Source organism: Mastomys coucha, unplaced genomic scaffold, assembly GCF_008632895.1.
Source record: "Mastomys coucha isolate ucsf_1 unplaced genomic scaffold, UCSF_Mcou_1 pScaffold22, whole genome shotgun sequence".
NCBI lineage: Eukaryota > Metazoa > Chordata > Mammalia > Rodentia > Muridae > Mastomys > Mastomys coucha.
In genome coordinates, this window is record NW_022196905.1 from 260766679 (window position 1) to 260779839 (window position 13161).

Genomic DNA, 13161 nt, shown 5'->3' on the forward strand with positions numbered 1-13161 from the left:
TTTACCTGAATAAATGAGCCCTTGACCCAGTGCTGGGCCTGAAATGACAGCCTGGTTCCTATCAAGGGTTCACCAGGGAGCATAGGGAAGCTTAGGCCAAAACCAAAATATTTCAGGCCTGGAAGAAGCCAGCTGCTCCCTCCCACTATCCCTCAAATGGGTACTAAGGTTGTAAAGTGTGTCTAGACTCCGCCATGCCTACTCCAGCCTCTGAGCTTCAGCTTCCCAGGTATGCCTGGAGGAATCCTGCAAGTCACATCTGGTGCTGGACTGTGACACAGAAATGGGACAAGAGTTCACATTCAGATTGCAAGTTTTTTTAAGAGACAAAGGCACATTCTCCATTCTCCAGCTGAGGGAACAGGTGGTCAGGGCCTGAATCAGGTTGGAAGCCACCATGACAGCCCACCACGGAGCTGCCCATGCCCATGAGGGCATCTAGATATTTACCTTGGTCCTGGAGTCCCCAGGATAGAGGCTGTGGCCCCAAATCCCTGCCCCCAGATACCCTTCAGAACTCTGTGATAGTAAGCGAGTGCCACAAACCCAGAGACTAGATTATGCCACATCCAGCTCAGGTTTTCTCTCACCACTGTTGAGCCCCAGGGGCAATCCATCCCTAAGCCATGGGCTTTCCTTCGTGTGCTGTCAGTCTCAGGGTCCTTGGTAAAAGAAGAACATCTTCAAACCACACTTTTCCTGTGCTGTTTTATGCACTAGGAATGTATCTGCTAGGTACTAGCTGTCTTTTGGCTGCAAGGGGTTGGGGCAGGAACTAGGTTATCTGTGTAACTGACTGTTGACTATCACCAGAGCTTCTGGGCACAACTGCACAGGTCCCCTTGTATAAGGTGCTGGGGTGAGCAGAGGTTGAGATCAGCTGCCCTCCCCTTACCAATCTGCCTCAAGAGAGGCAGCCTCAGACTGGCTGACCTGGACCCTGAACCAGAGAGGCATGTTTCCATAGTGATTGCTGTACATTGCTGCCTCTCCCAGGCTTCCCCCGGTCCTTGAGGACAGACTATGGTGCTTCCCCCCTGGGAGAGGGACCACAGCCCTTATCAGCAACCAGCCCTCTCTGGCGGTGCGTGATACCCAGAGGATGGGATGGCTGCCGTGGGAAATGCCAGCCATGCTCTTATCTGGAAAGGCTGGGCCATGGCCATGAACTCTGATTAGGGTGCGGGGCTGTTTGCCGGTGGGTGAGCAAGGCAGTGGCACCGACTGCCTCCTTCCCCATGGAAGCTGGAAGCAAGCTGGAGTGCAGGCTGTCCAAGAGGCCATGGCTGCCACAGGTAGCATCATGGATAGGTGTATGTGTAGGACTGCCCGTGTCATACCACACCCTCAGGCTGACCTGCATGGATGGCCTCCCTACCATGTACCCCAATTTATGAGGACACAGCCTCAGATGAAGGTATCCCTGTAACAGGGAGCTCCTGCAAGGGGCCAAGCCCCATCTCAAGGAATGTTCTAGATACAGAATGGAAGTAAGACTAGGTGACTTAACTGTCTGTCTGTCTCAAGGCCCAGGGATACCCATCTCAGGATCAAGGTTCCATGTCCCCCTTCTGACACCTGAGTGGGACTCTGGGTGGCTGAGCATATGTAAGCATAGACTCTCAGGAGAACTCTTTAATTCTGTTTCTGTCCTGAGGGCCATTACATGGGGACCACAAACATAGGTACAAAAACTAGGGGAGGCTGGCAGATCACTGTCCCAGCAACAAATAAACAGCCCAGTAGTAGAGCCAGGTTTGGATCCTGACACCTCCTGCCAGCAGTGGGCCTCTTGGGGCCTTGGTTTTCTCACCCACACTGGGAATAAACTTCACAGGGCCCAGTCTCTGCATTTCTCTTTGAACAGTACTGCCCAGGTCTTGGCCCTGCTCCTGTGGATGGTACTGACCATCCTGGTGTCAGCTTTGGGCCATGCCCTGTGGGGCAAGGGAAGGTGAGGAAGGGGGAGCCAGTGGGACAGCCCTTCACCAGGACAGTGTCCTGGTGGGTGAGCTGCAGAGGACTGTTTGCTTTTAGGAAGTGTAGAGTCTGCCTTTTGGCCTCTCAGCCCCTCTCCCACTCCCAGGCTGATAAAGGGGCGCAGGCCTCCTTGGCCTCCAGTCCTGGTCCACTGCCATCTTATCAGCCCTGGGAAGACAAAGGCCCAGTTACAGCTCTCCACGGGGCCTCCTGGCGTATTTACACCTTATCTCCACCATTAGCTGGCCAGTTATCTGATGATCGAGCCCATTAAGGCCACAGCCTGCCTGATGGGCTCCAGGAAGTGGGGCCGCCACAGCACTCTGGCCAGGGGACCAGGCCAGGCCAGGCCATGTGAGGCCTCCATGGGCTGGCAGCCTGGGTAGCAGGCAGACAGGGCAGAGAGGTGTGTGGACTGGGGAAGTACCACCCTTTGAGGAAATAACCATGTCCCACATCCTTTAAAGAAATAGAGGCTCAAGTAGGGCAGGTGACTGGCCAGGTGTCCGTGTGTCCCACAGCTAACACTAATCAGTATAAGCAAGGAGCTCCTTATCCCTGCCTTAGTATTCTGCCACAACCTACCAAAAGTTCTAGAAGCCTCATGTGGCACACCCTCTGGCTCTGTCTTATCCACCTCCCTTTCTTAAGGACACTTTTATTTAGAACTACCTGCTAATCCAGGGTGATTTTATCTCATGATCTTTAATCTAGTCATGCCTGCAGACCTTTTCCCATCTGCAAGGGACGTTCACAGATTCATGGGTGATACCTTGTGAAGGGCTATCATTCAGCCTAGCACACAAGGCCCTGCACAGTGTGTGGCTCCCACACAGGTTCTGCAGACTGTGACCAAGGCCATGGTGTGGCCTGCCTGTCCATGTCTTTATGGTGTTTCTACAAGCCAGCATGGCCTCGAAAGGGGCAAAGGCCTGGCCCTGAGAACCAGGCCAGAAGTGGGGGGCTGGGGGACAAAAGTGGGCTGGGGGGTCACCAAGCAGCCACTCACCTGTTTGTTTCCCTTCAGAGGAGCTGGAGCTGGCACTGCAGGATGGGCAGAGGTGCGTGCGGGCCCGGCTGAGCCTCACTGAGGGCCTGTCCTGGGGCCCATTCTACGGGAGCATCCAGACCAGAGCTTTATCCCCTGAGAGGGAGGAACCGGTAAGGAGCTGAGCCCCAGCTGGCCGACCAAACCTCTTGCCTTTCCAGCAGGGAACTTTGATGGAACCCAAAGAGGCAAGGGTAAAGGGGGACTTCCTGGAAAGCGTCTGAAGGGGGTAACACTGTGCTTTGGAGATCCCTGGAGGACTTCCTAGAGGAGCAATAGTGGAGCCCAGCAGAGAAAAGGAAGGAGGTCCAAAGGGAATGAGCAGCAAGGAACAGGCGCCCATGGAGCTGGGAGGGAAGGGGAGGCGGGAGAAGGGAAACTGGTCCTTCTGACCCAGGAGCAGGTGCTAGGTGGGCATGGCTTCCCAGCACTGCAGCAGCCCTGCCTGGCAGAGAGTTCCTAAGGCAGCCTCCTTCCCCACAGAGCCACTCGGTTTGTCTTGGCCTTGCTTCTGAGGCCACTTCTGTTATGGCAAGTTGGCCTGGCTTCCTCCTGCTGGAATGTGTGGGTTCCTTTTGAAATTATCTCAGATGGAAAAGGACAGGAGGACACAGAGACCTGGGTACAAACATAGGGCAGCCATGCAAGCAGCAAGTGAGCAGGGATTGGAGGAGCTTGTGCATTGTCCACCAGCCTATGATGGCAGAGGCCTGGGCCAGCCCTAGGCTTCCTGGCTAGTGCTGTCAATGCTAGGATGAAATGTCTCCCTGCCAGAGTACTATGGGGTAGGCCCCGTTTCCTGATGTGGAATTAGAGTATGAATTGATCCAAGATATTCACTGGCTGGCCAGTGTCACAGGCTTCTGGGTTCCTTGGTCTGAGGGCCCACAGCTACTTTCTTAGGGCCCTTGTTGGGGAAGGCTGAGACTATAGGCTGGTCTTCCCAAGAACTCAGAGGCCAGGATGCTTGCACACATGTTCACACAACTTCAGAAATATCTCGGGAGCATAGACTGATACAGTACCCACGGGCAGGTGGGGAGCAGTGGACCACCATCACTCAGAACCATTTGTGGTGACTCGGAATCTGTGCTCACTGGGTTCAGACACACCCCCTGCTGAAGCCTGTGGCCCACCAGGATAGGTAACTTGTCCCAGGCTGTCTAGTAAGAGCAGGAGCTAGCTCTGGACCAAGCATGTCCACCTTGGGTTTTCTGCTTGCTATATCCCAGGCAGATCCTTCCTGTTCAGAGCCATTGTTTCCTCAGCCTTTGGGATCACAGGCAGGTCGCATGGAACCCAGAGACTTCCTTTTAGGCATAGGCCTGAAGAGAAGGTAGGGCCAGGCTGTTCTGTGAGGTAGGAGTTGATCCCCTTGCCTGCTGGCAGCATCATGGATTAAGAGAGCAGTCTAGAGTGGTTCTTGACCCTGTACATACTTGATAGAGCCTGAGGACAGAGACAGGCCCAAGGTCCATAGAGGAGGAATGTCATAGAACAGCTAATTAAGGTCCTGTAGGAAGGAAGCCAGGGCTTTCAAAGTGACTGTGCCAGGTGGGTGTGTCATGTGTGCTTGGAGCAAGTGACTTGGAGACTGTTGCCACTGGTCAGTCAGAAAGAGGAATCAGTGTGGAAGCAGGAAAACCCACATGTGGCAACAGGAGCAAAGGCAGGTCTGCCAGGGCCTGGGGGCCAGGTCCTGGTGTGCCCCGTGTCTGTCTCCTCTGCATTCCTTGGGGTAGTCGGCCAAAGCTAGGAAAAGCATATCCCAGGCACAATCCACATGGCATCCTCCCCATCCCAGGAGACAGGCCACTGTCCCCAAGTTTTCATTCTCATTCATTCTGTCTCTGTCTCTTTCCCCCCCCCACCCCCCTCTATCTGTCCATCCACACATGCCCACACACACATGTAGAGCTTAGAGGACAACTTAGAGGAGTTGGTTTGTTCTTTCTACCTTATGAACCCTAGGGATTGAACTCATATTGCCAGGCTTAAAGACAAGCCTCTTTACCCACTGAACCCTCTCGTTAGCCCGCAAAGCCCCCATTTTATAGATAACAAAGCTAGGACTCTGAGGCTCTGGCCCAAGTCACCAGGCTCCTGAGAGCTAAGGAAGAACTAGAGCCCAGCCCAGCTGTGCATCTGCAAGCGCTCCGAGTTTGTGTCCTAGCAGGGCTCAGCCTGGGAAGGCAGGAAGGTAGAATCTCCACCTAGGTGTGAGACACTGGCCACAGCAGTGCTGTCCCTGCCTCTGAGGCGCTCAGAGAGGGAGGAAGCAGCTCCCTCTCTCCCCTCTATCTCACAGAATTAAATCCTTGATTAACCCTTATCTCCCCAGCAAGGCACTATCTCCGCCTTGGCGCCAAGCGTCCAGACACACGGTACAGATGATTGATTTCTGAAAGATATGGGCGCCTTTGCGATACTTCGTTTATTGTCTAAATATTTTTGCTAACATTCAGCGGGCTCTTATCGAGCTCGGTTGATGGGTCCCAGTTCTCCCCGCAGCCTAAGGAAGAAGTCACCTCCTGCCCCATGGCCCTATCAGCCGCCAGGCAGTTCCTCCTCTCCCCTTAGAGAAGAAGGAGGGGGCACATGTAGATATGGGGCCCATTTCCCCGGGCTTCTCTTAGGCTGCTCACCATGGGGACAAGTTGGAAGGGAAATGGCCCCCAACACTCCCACCCACACCAGCTATCCAGGGTTAGTATCCAGGAAGGAAACTGAGTCACACAGCCCTGAGTGGAGAGTTGGTAGTCTTGTCTTTATCACTTGCTAAGGTTTCCATGCCTGTAAGAAGACAGTTGAAAAGCCTCCTTAGGGTCACAGCTCACAGTGGGTAATGATGAGGGGAGACGAGGAGGTTAAAGTGGTCAGATGGATGGATGGGTGGGTAGATGGATAAATAAGTGGATGGATGGATGGATGGGAATGGGTAGGTGGGTGGATTAGTGAGGGTGGGGTGAATGGATGAATGGGTGGGAGTGGGTGGGTGGATTAGTGGGAGTGGGGGGTAGGGGTGGATGGATGGATGGGTGGGAGTGGGTGGGTGGATGGATAGATGGATGGGTATGGATGCATACATGGTATATAGATGGATGGAAAGATGAGTAGATAGACTTTAGGTGGATGGGTGAATGAATAGTGGATGAGTTGATGGATAAGTGAATTGTAATCATGTATTCGTAAATGGACACTTGTGTGGGTGGGCAGGTGATCAGATAGAGGGTAGGTGGTGAGTGGGTGAATGGATGGGTGGAAGAGTGGATGACAGATATAGAAATGTGGCCATGGAGGAATAGATAGGTGGATGGTGAGTGCACAGCCTTTCACCCCAGCCTGGCCATGTTGGTCTGCCTGCTCAGCTTACTTACTTTGGCCAGGAGCCACCATAGCATCGGTGAGGTCAGGAGAAGGTCCGTGACTGCTGAGTGGGGTGGCAGATGTATTAAGATGCTAGAATGGCTGAAGTGGGACCAGGTGGGCCCAGACTGCGTGACTTAAGTGTGGACCAGCCTTTAGGTCAATCCCTAATGGCCTGAGGGCCTCTCATCTGGGGAGGAAGGGAGGGAGCCTAGGCTATCCTGGCAAAGCCCAGACTCACCTTGCTGGGACTTGAGGAAGTGCTGGGGAGCTTGGTTTCCTTCCATGCCCATCTCTGTGTAACAGGAAGGAAGGGTATCCAGGAAAGGCATCTCCTTTCCAGGACATGCAGCCTAGCTGTGCCCACTGCTTGCTGTTCTACCCAGACTCTGGCCTGTGGAAGCATTCCAAGCCCCGCCTTAAAGAGACAGCAGCCCAGCCTGAGAAACCTCAGCTGGAAAATGGCTGTCCGCTGTACCCTGACAGCAGGCATAGATGTGCCCCTGTGCTGTACCCTGTTCACTCTGTCATGGCTGAAGACAGAGGCCACTATCTTAAGGAGCAGAGCAGATCCTATGGTCTCTGAGGCAGAGCTGCCTGAGGCATCTGGTGGCTCAGGACTCTTGGCCTTCATGTGGTTCCGTCTCCTTACCTTTTTTAATGTCATTTGTTATTGGGACTACCCTGTTCCCAGTGATTTCATATTTACATATGAAATATGCAAAGACCCTTTCTCTAAATGAGATCACTCTCACAATTCCAGTGACATCTGTGAAGCCACCATTCTGCCCAGTCCACAGAGACCGGAACAGTCAGGAGTGCCTTTTGGCTCAGTCACCAGGCCCAGTCTAGGTTTGCTGTTGGCCCTGTGGGGGCCTGAGCTCCATCTTCTCCATCTTCAGTTTCCCTGTCTGCCATGTAGGAGCTTAGGAAATATGGCAGTCTCCTGCCTCTCCTCAGGCTCTTCCATCTGCTCCCAAGCTGTAGCAGCTATGGCCTGAGACCTGCCTGCAGCTAGCTCCATCCTTGGGCCCCAAAGCCACCCTGAGGTAAAAGGCTGGGGGCCACCCCACACAGAGGGATGGCTAGCAGGGATGGTATGAACCATGGCCCCGTGGCACTCCCTGCAGGTGACCTCTACCTGCTGCCCTCACTTCTCTGCCTGTGATGGCCCAGCATCATCCCTGCCTTCTTCTGCCAACACAAAATGCAGTTAACAGTGAGCCCAGGTCTGACACTTGCTGATCCCTTGTCTCCTATTGTCCCTGGCCCTTGACAGGCCCTGCCTCCTCTTTACTATTTACTGTGTCCCTAGCCCCTGGCACACAGCTGGTCTTTAGGGACTGGGGGGGGCAAGTGTATGGATGAGCAATGACAGAGGGCAGAGCTTCTCAGACTTTGGCTCTAATCCTGTGTACACAGTGTGTATTCTCGGTGGGCCTCAACCCTACACCTATGAGGTGGGCGATGGGCCTCTGGGGAAAAGAGAGGAGCCATAGGCTGCCATCACTGTGGAAGTAGAAAGGTCCTAAGTGGAGTCACCCTATGGCCACAGGCCTCAGCACTAGTTCTCCAGCATAGGGGGACCTGAAGCCCAGGCAGCAGTGTGCAATACCATTTCTGGACCAAGCTGCCCACCTGAGAGGGCCCACCTTCCCTATAAATGGCTTTATGAACAGCAAGGTTTGGGAAGAGCCTCAGATAAAGTTGTCACAGCAGATGGTGCTCAGATATGGTTTCTGATGGTTATCAGCCCGCAGAGTGGAGACGCTGACCTCTTTGTTGGGAGAATAGGAGCAGGCTCAGATCCACAGGAGAATTTAAAATGGCTGATGTCATCCTAGGCTGGGGGGTAAGGGGAGCTGGAGCCAGGAAGGAGAGACAAATGATGGCTGGAGGGGCAGCAAGTGGGACAAATGCCAGGGCTCTTCTCTGACCTAGACACACCTGAGCAGACTGAAAGGAGCCCAGGCCATGCCGGGAGCTAAACTTCTCCTCCAGGGCCCTCGAGACCCAGACAGGGGGAAGAATGACTGCAAAACCCTGTCCCAGGCCCCAGCCTATCCTGATACAGGGCAATGACAGCGCCCCCACCCCCGGAAACAGAGAAGGGACCCCATGCATGGAGGCCCAGGACATCTGTTTGGGGCAGCTAGGATCTCATGACCTGTTTCCCTGGAAACTTGATGTGATTATGAACAGTAGCCACTAGCTCCCTCCTAGCTCTGCTCCCCAAGGTTGCACCCCATGCCACAGTGCTGCAAGGGGGTGTAGTATGATGTTCCCTCCACAGAAAGAGCAGCTTGTGCAGCGTCAGCAAAGTGGTGTGCGCGCGTATGTTTTTATCATGCGGTGAACATGCTGCTCCAGAGAGCGATAAGCGTTAAACCGACCGCGAGGCTGTCAGTCTCAGTTTGAGGGTTTAGAAATATTGGGACGAATAATTAGATTTCATATCGTTACCACAGCACCCATCAGAGGATCAGGCAGATTAATTTTCTCACCCTCCTCCGCTCATTAATATTCATTAGAGTAGTGGAAGGCTGAGGCAGGGAGGGCTGGACCCAGCCACCTCACTGACAGCCATCTGCTCCAGCCAGGAACAGCTAGGCTGTGATAGTCAGGGGCCCCAGTGTGGCTGCCCACACTGCATTACCTCTCGGATTTACTCTGTGCTTACTAGAAGGCTCACCTACCCCCTGCATCCCTGGGAGTCACCCTCCTGGCATCAGCCGACCTGAAGTAGGCTCTTGGGTAGAATGCACTCCCTCAGTGGACATGTGGCAGTCGCCAGTAAGGCTCATACCTGGGCTCAGAGACGCCATCCTGTTCATGTTATCCTTCAAGCAAAGCATAAATAAGCAGCCATGGCCAGTGTGCGCAGCTCTGAGGGCTTCCTGTATCCTCATATTCATCTGTGCCCAGGGCAGAAAGAGCCACAGAGAGGGGAATAGCCTCCCTATCCCCCAGCTCTTCCCTCCCCAGAGATGGTGGCAGGACAAGAAAGAGGGTTTACTCCACCTATCATGACAGCAACTTTGTCATGTGGGCCTCACCTTGCTGGTATACAAGAAACAGAGGCCAGAGGTATAGGTGTCACCTGCTGGGACTCTAGGGCTCCCCTTCAGAGCCAACTTATCTCCACTCTCTGCTCCATGGCAAGCCACGTGGCAGCAAGCAGGTGACGTGGAAGCCACCTGGCTGGGCTGTCCTGACCTCATGGGACATAGTCACTGGGAGTTCCCAGCTAGTAGGCCTTATCTTGTTGGCTCTGTATATGCTATGTGAATGGGATCTGTGAAGAGTTGGTCCACAGGGGTCACAGGGAAAAGGTCAAACACGAACTAGACCCTGATGTTTGGCCCCAGAGCCCATGTGGGCACCACACACAAGGAAACCCAGGAATGCAAAGCACTGTCGTGGCAGTGCCCCATACAATCAGCAGCCTGTTTCTTCTCCTATTCCAGCCAGTTGGTGGTTATCTTTCCTACCCAGTGAGCCCATCGCCATGAGCACCACAGCGGTTCTTAGGAACCTGGGAGTGAGCTGGGGCTCTGGGCCTTGGCTTAAAAGTTCGTGAAGCACAGGTTTCTGAGTGAAAGGCATTTCTTTGAATAAGACGGCGAGTGGCTGACAGAATAATACACAGGCCATGCACTACTTTTACATAGTGCCCGAGCAGCTGGGTCCAGGAGCTAGGTAAGATGCAGGCCCACAGATGGGGAGATGCCCTGGGTGGCAGTAGCCACCCACTCTCCAAGGACAAACAGGACTGACTGGGCCTCTGCTGCCCCTGCCTGCCACTGGCTGCGACTCATCCTCCATAGGAGACCAAATCCCAGCCCAGCCTTCTAGCCTGGGCTGCACAGAGACATGGCCATGTACACTTCCTCTGCTGCTGGGCTGAGAGCCAGGGTGTAGGGGGCAGGAAACAAGCAGCTTTGGTGGCCCTGGGGGGCTGAGCCCAGAGCTCTTTCCTTCCAGGTTCAGAGGGAGCTGCAGAGGAAATGTGTGGCACAGCCCTAGGCTGGAACTTCTAGCCCCAGTCCCCTACCCTTTACTCTGCCTCAGCTTCCTGGCCCATATGATGGTGAAGAGAGCATAGAGCCTCAGCTACCCACTACCCCTCACTCCTCAGCAACACAGCTGTCTTGTGTTGGAGCAGCCAATTCCAGGGAAAGGACAGGGGTTTCAATGGATGGACAGGGGTAAAAGTTCCCCTCCCCCCTTTCTCTCTCTTTCTCTCTGTTTCCTGCAGGCATCCAGCAGTTATGTGGCATATAACCTTGGTGCCAGCAGCTCTGCTGTTGCAGGAAGGGAACACATACCTGCAGGCTCTAGATTCACTAGCTGGGTGCCCTTGGGCACGCTGTTTGATCTCTCTGGACCTTTGTTCCCAAAAGAGACTAATGCCTAGCCTCGGAAGGCACAGCTCCCTGCCATGCCTCCAGCTATTGTAGTGTCTGAACTACACAGGTCCTACTGCTATAAGCTGTCAGGCTACTGACCACCACTACACAACACAGCAAAGCCCATTCGGCACTCCTATGTAGGCTGATCCTTTCCTACCTCTGCTTTTCCCTAGGGCCCAGCTGTAACCCTGATGGTGGATGAGAGCTGCTGGCTGAGGATGCTACCCCAGGCCCTAACTGAAGAAGAAGCCAACTCAGAGATCTACAGGAAAGGTCTGTGTCTCATGCCTGCCTGCCTCCCTCCCCCTCTAAGGGTCACTTGGCTCTGTCTGGTCCAGCTCTTAAAGGGACATCAGCTTATCTGAGTGATGGTAACAATCCAACTGCCTGAGAGAGCACCTCCAAACCCCATCTGAGAGGATGATGGGCAATCTTTGGAGCTGCAATCCCAGGCAAATCATAGCCACTGACACAAAAGCTAGAGAGGGGCCACACTGGGCAGACTGAGCAAGGAGAGTGTCCGGGGCCCACTGAAGGCAGCAGCCTCAGGCCCAGCCTGGGTTCTCCTCACCTTCCAGGCTGCTGCTCCATTGTAGGAAATGGGGAAGAGGCTGTGGCCAAATCATTTCATGCTACTTAACCCCCCTCCCTGTGCAGCCTTCTGAGAGTTGGGGGTGCAAAGGGGGAGGGGGAAGGTGTCTTCCCTCAGCTCATCCTGTTTGCGAAAATGTTCTGGGAGTTTTGTCCTCGAGGTAAGCTCCTGAGTAGCCCCTCAGCAGAAGCAAGAGCACCTTCCCAAAGTTCCAGAGGTACTGAGAGTTGAGGTCAGGTCCGTGGGACCTTTGCCAACACTTCATGCTCTCTGCAGGGCACAGGGGATCGTGTTCCCAACCCTACCAATGGGGGAGTCTAAGGACCAGAGAGAGCAGCCAAAAGGCAGCCTGTACTAGGAAGGAGCACGCCCCAACACCAGATTGGATGTTGGCAAGCAATCAGCCATGGGCTTGCACCACCAAGCCTGATCTGCCCATAGGCTTCTACAACACAGTTCTGCCCAAGTGTTCTGCCACAAAAGACAGAGGTCCTTATAGGGCTGATGCTGATAAAAGTGACATGATCTGGGTGGGGCCTACAAACAGGGTCACAGTGACCACAGAAATCCTGTGAACATTGATGAGTGGTTTTTCCTGCATCACTTGCCCCATAATGGGACTTACACAGGCTCTACCCTGCAGCTCAACTCCTACTGCCACCTTGGAACACACGTACTCCCCTTTCTTTTCCCACCTTCTGCTGGGAGTGGCAACTGGCTTGAGACTGAGGCCAGAAAGTGTCCCTACCCACAGCTCACAGGGAAGTGCAGCCTTAGAGTTCCAGGCCATGAGGCAGAACTGCTGGCCCAGGACACCTGGGTTTTGTTGATCACGCCTGCCCTCTACAGGCTACTATGGGAACAGCACCTGGCCCATTCCCAACAGGTTGAAAACCTGCCTGTTCTGGAGCCCATTGCATTGGGACACCCACTCTACCCCAGCCAAGTGGTTACATAAGATCCCCCTCAATTATCCCTGCCAGTCCCAGATCTACCCTTTTACTGGAGATGGAAGCTCCCCCAATCCTTGCCTCAGACACAGGACATAGCACACCACAAATCCAGCCAGCTAAGACTGTGAACCTGAGTGCAGCCATCTCCTGCTGTTTGCCTAGCCTCCCTCAGCCCTGGCACTACAGTGGGGCCCCGGTGTGGGAGACAAAGGGAAGACTCCCCATTAAAGGCCCAGAATCACTGGACCCAGCATCAGAAGTGTCTGTATCCCACAGATGACGCCCTCTGGTGCAGGGTTACCAAAGTGGTGCCTTCGGGTGGACTACTACAAGTGCTCCTTGTCACCGAGCCCCACGGTACTCCCAGACCCCCCATGCAGGAACCAGTAGAACCTGGAGGCCCAGCCCCAGTGCACACAGACATCCAGCTGCTGCCCCAGCAGGCTGGCATGGCATCCATCCTTGCTACGGCAGTCATCAACAGTAAGTGTGAGACTCCCCGGGGCCGACTTTGGGTGACACTCAAGTCAAAGGTCAGGGCAGGTCCTGGTTGTTCAGCATGCACACACACACACACACACACACACACACACACACAGAGACACACACGGGGGCGGGGGGCGGAGCAGGGGATGAATTATGCTCTAGTAAGACACTGAACTGAAGGACAGTACCCAGCTAACGCAGAGTTACCTAGAAGACTGTACATGGCCTGCTGCCATAGGGAGGGTTCAGACTCCAAGGGATCTGGGTTCAGGCCCCATGAGAAACATACAGTAGAAAGAGAAGGTGGCAGCAGGCGGAAGGGTG

The 13161-nt window shown here is 54.2% G+C and overlaps 1 protein-coding gene across 1 annotated transcript in view; it reads left to right on the forward strand.

The window, feature by feature from the left end:
- Nucleotides 1–13161, forward strand: part of Zfpm1 (zinc finger protein, FOG family member 1) — a 57266-nt gene that overhangs the window by 40464 nt on the left and 3641 nt on the right. The window contains exons 4-6 of the mRNA XM_031341665.1: nt 3008–3141; nt 10980–11079; nt 12628–12834. Coding sequence (XP_031197525.1) covers nt 3008–3141; nt 10980–11079; nt 12628–12834 — 441 coding nt within the window. The remainder of the gene's footprint in view (nt 1–3007; nt 3142–10979; nt 11080–12627; nt 12835–13161) is intronic.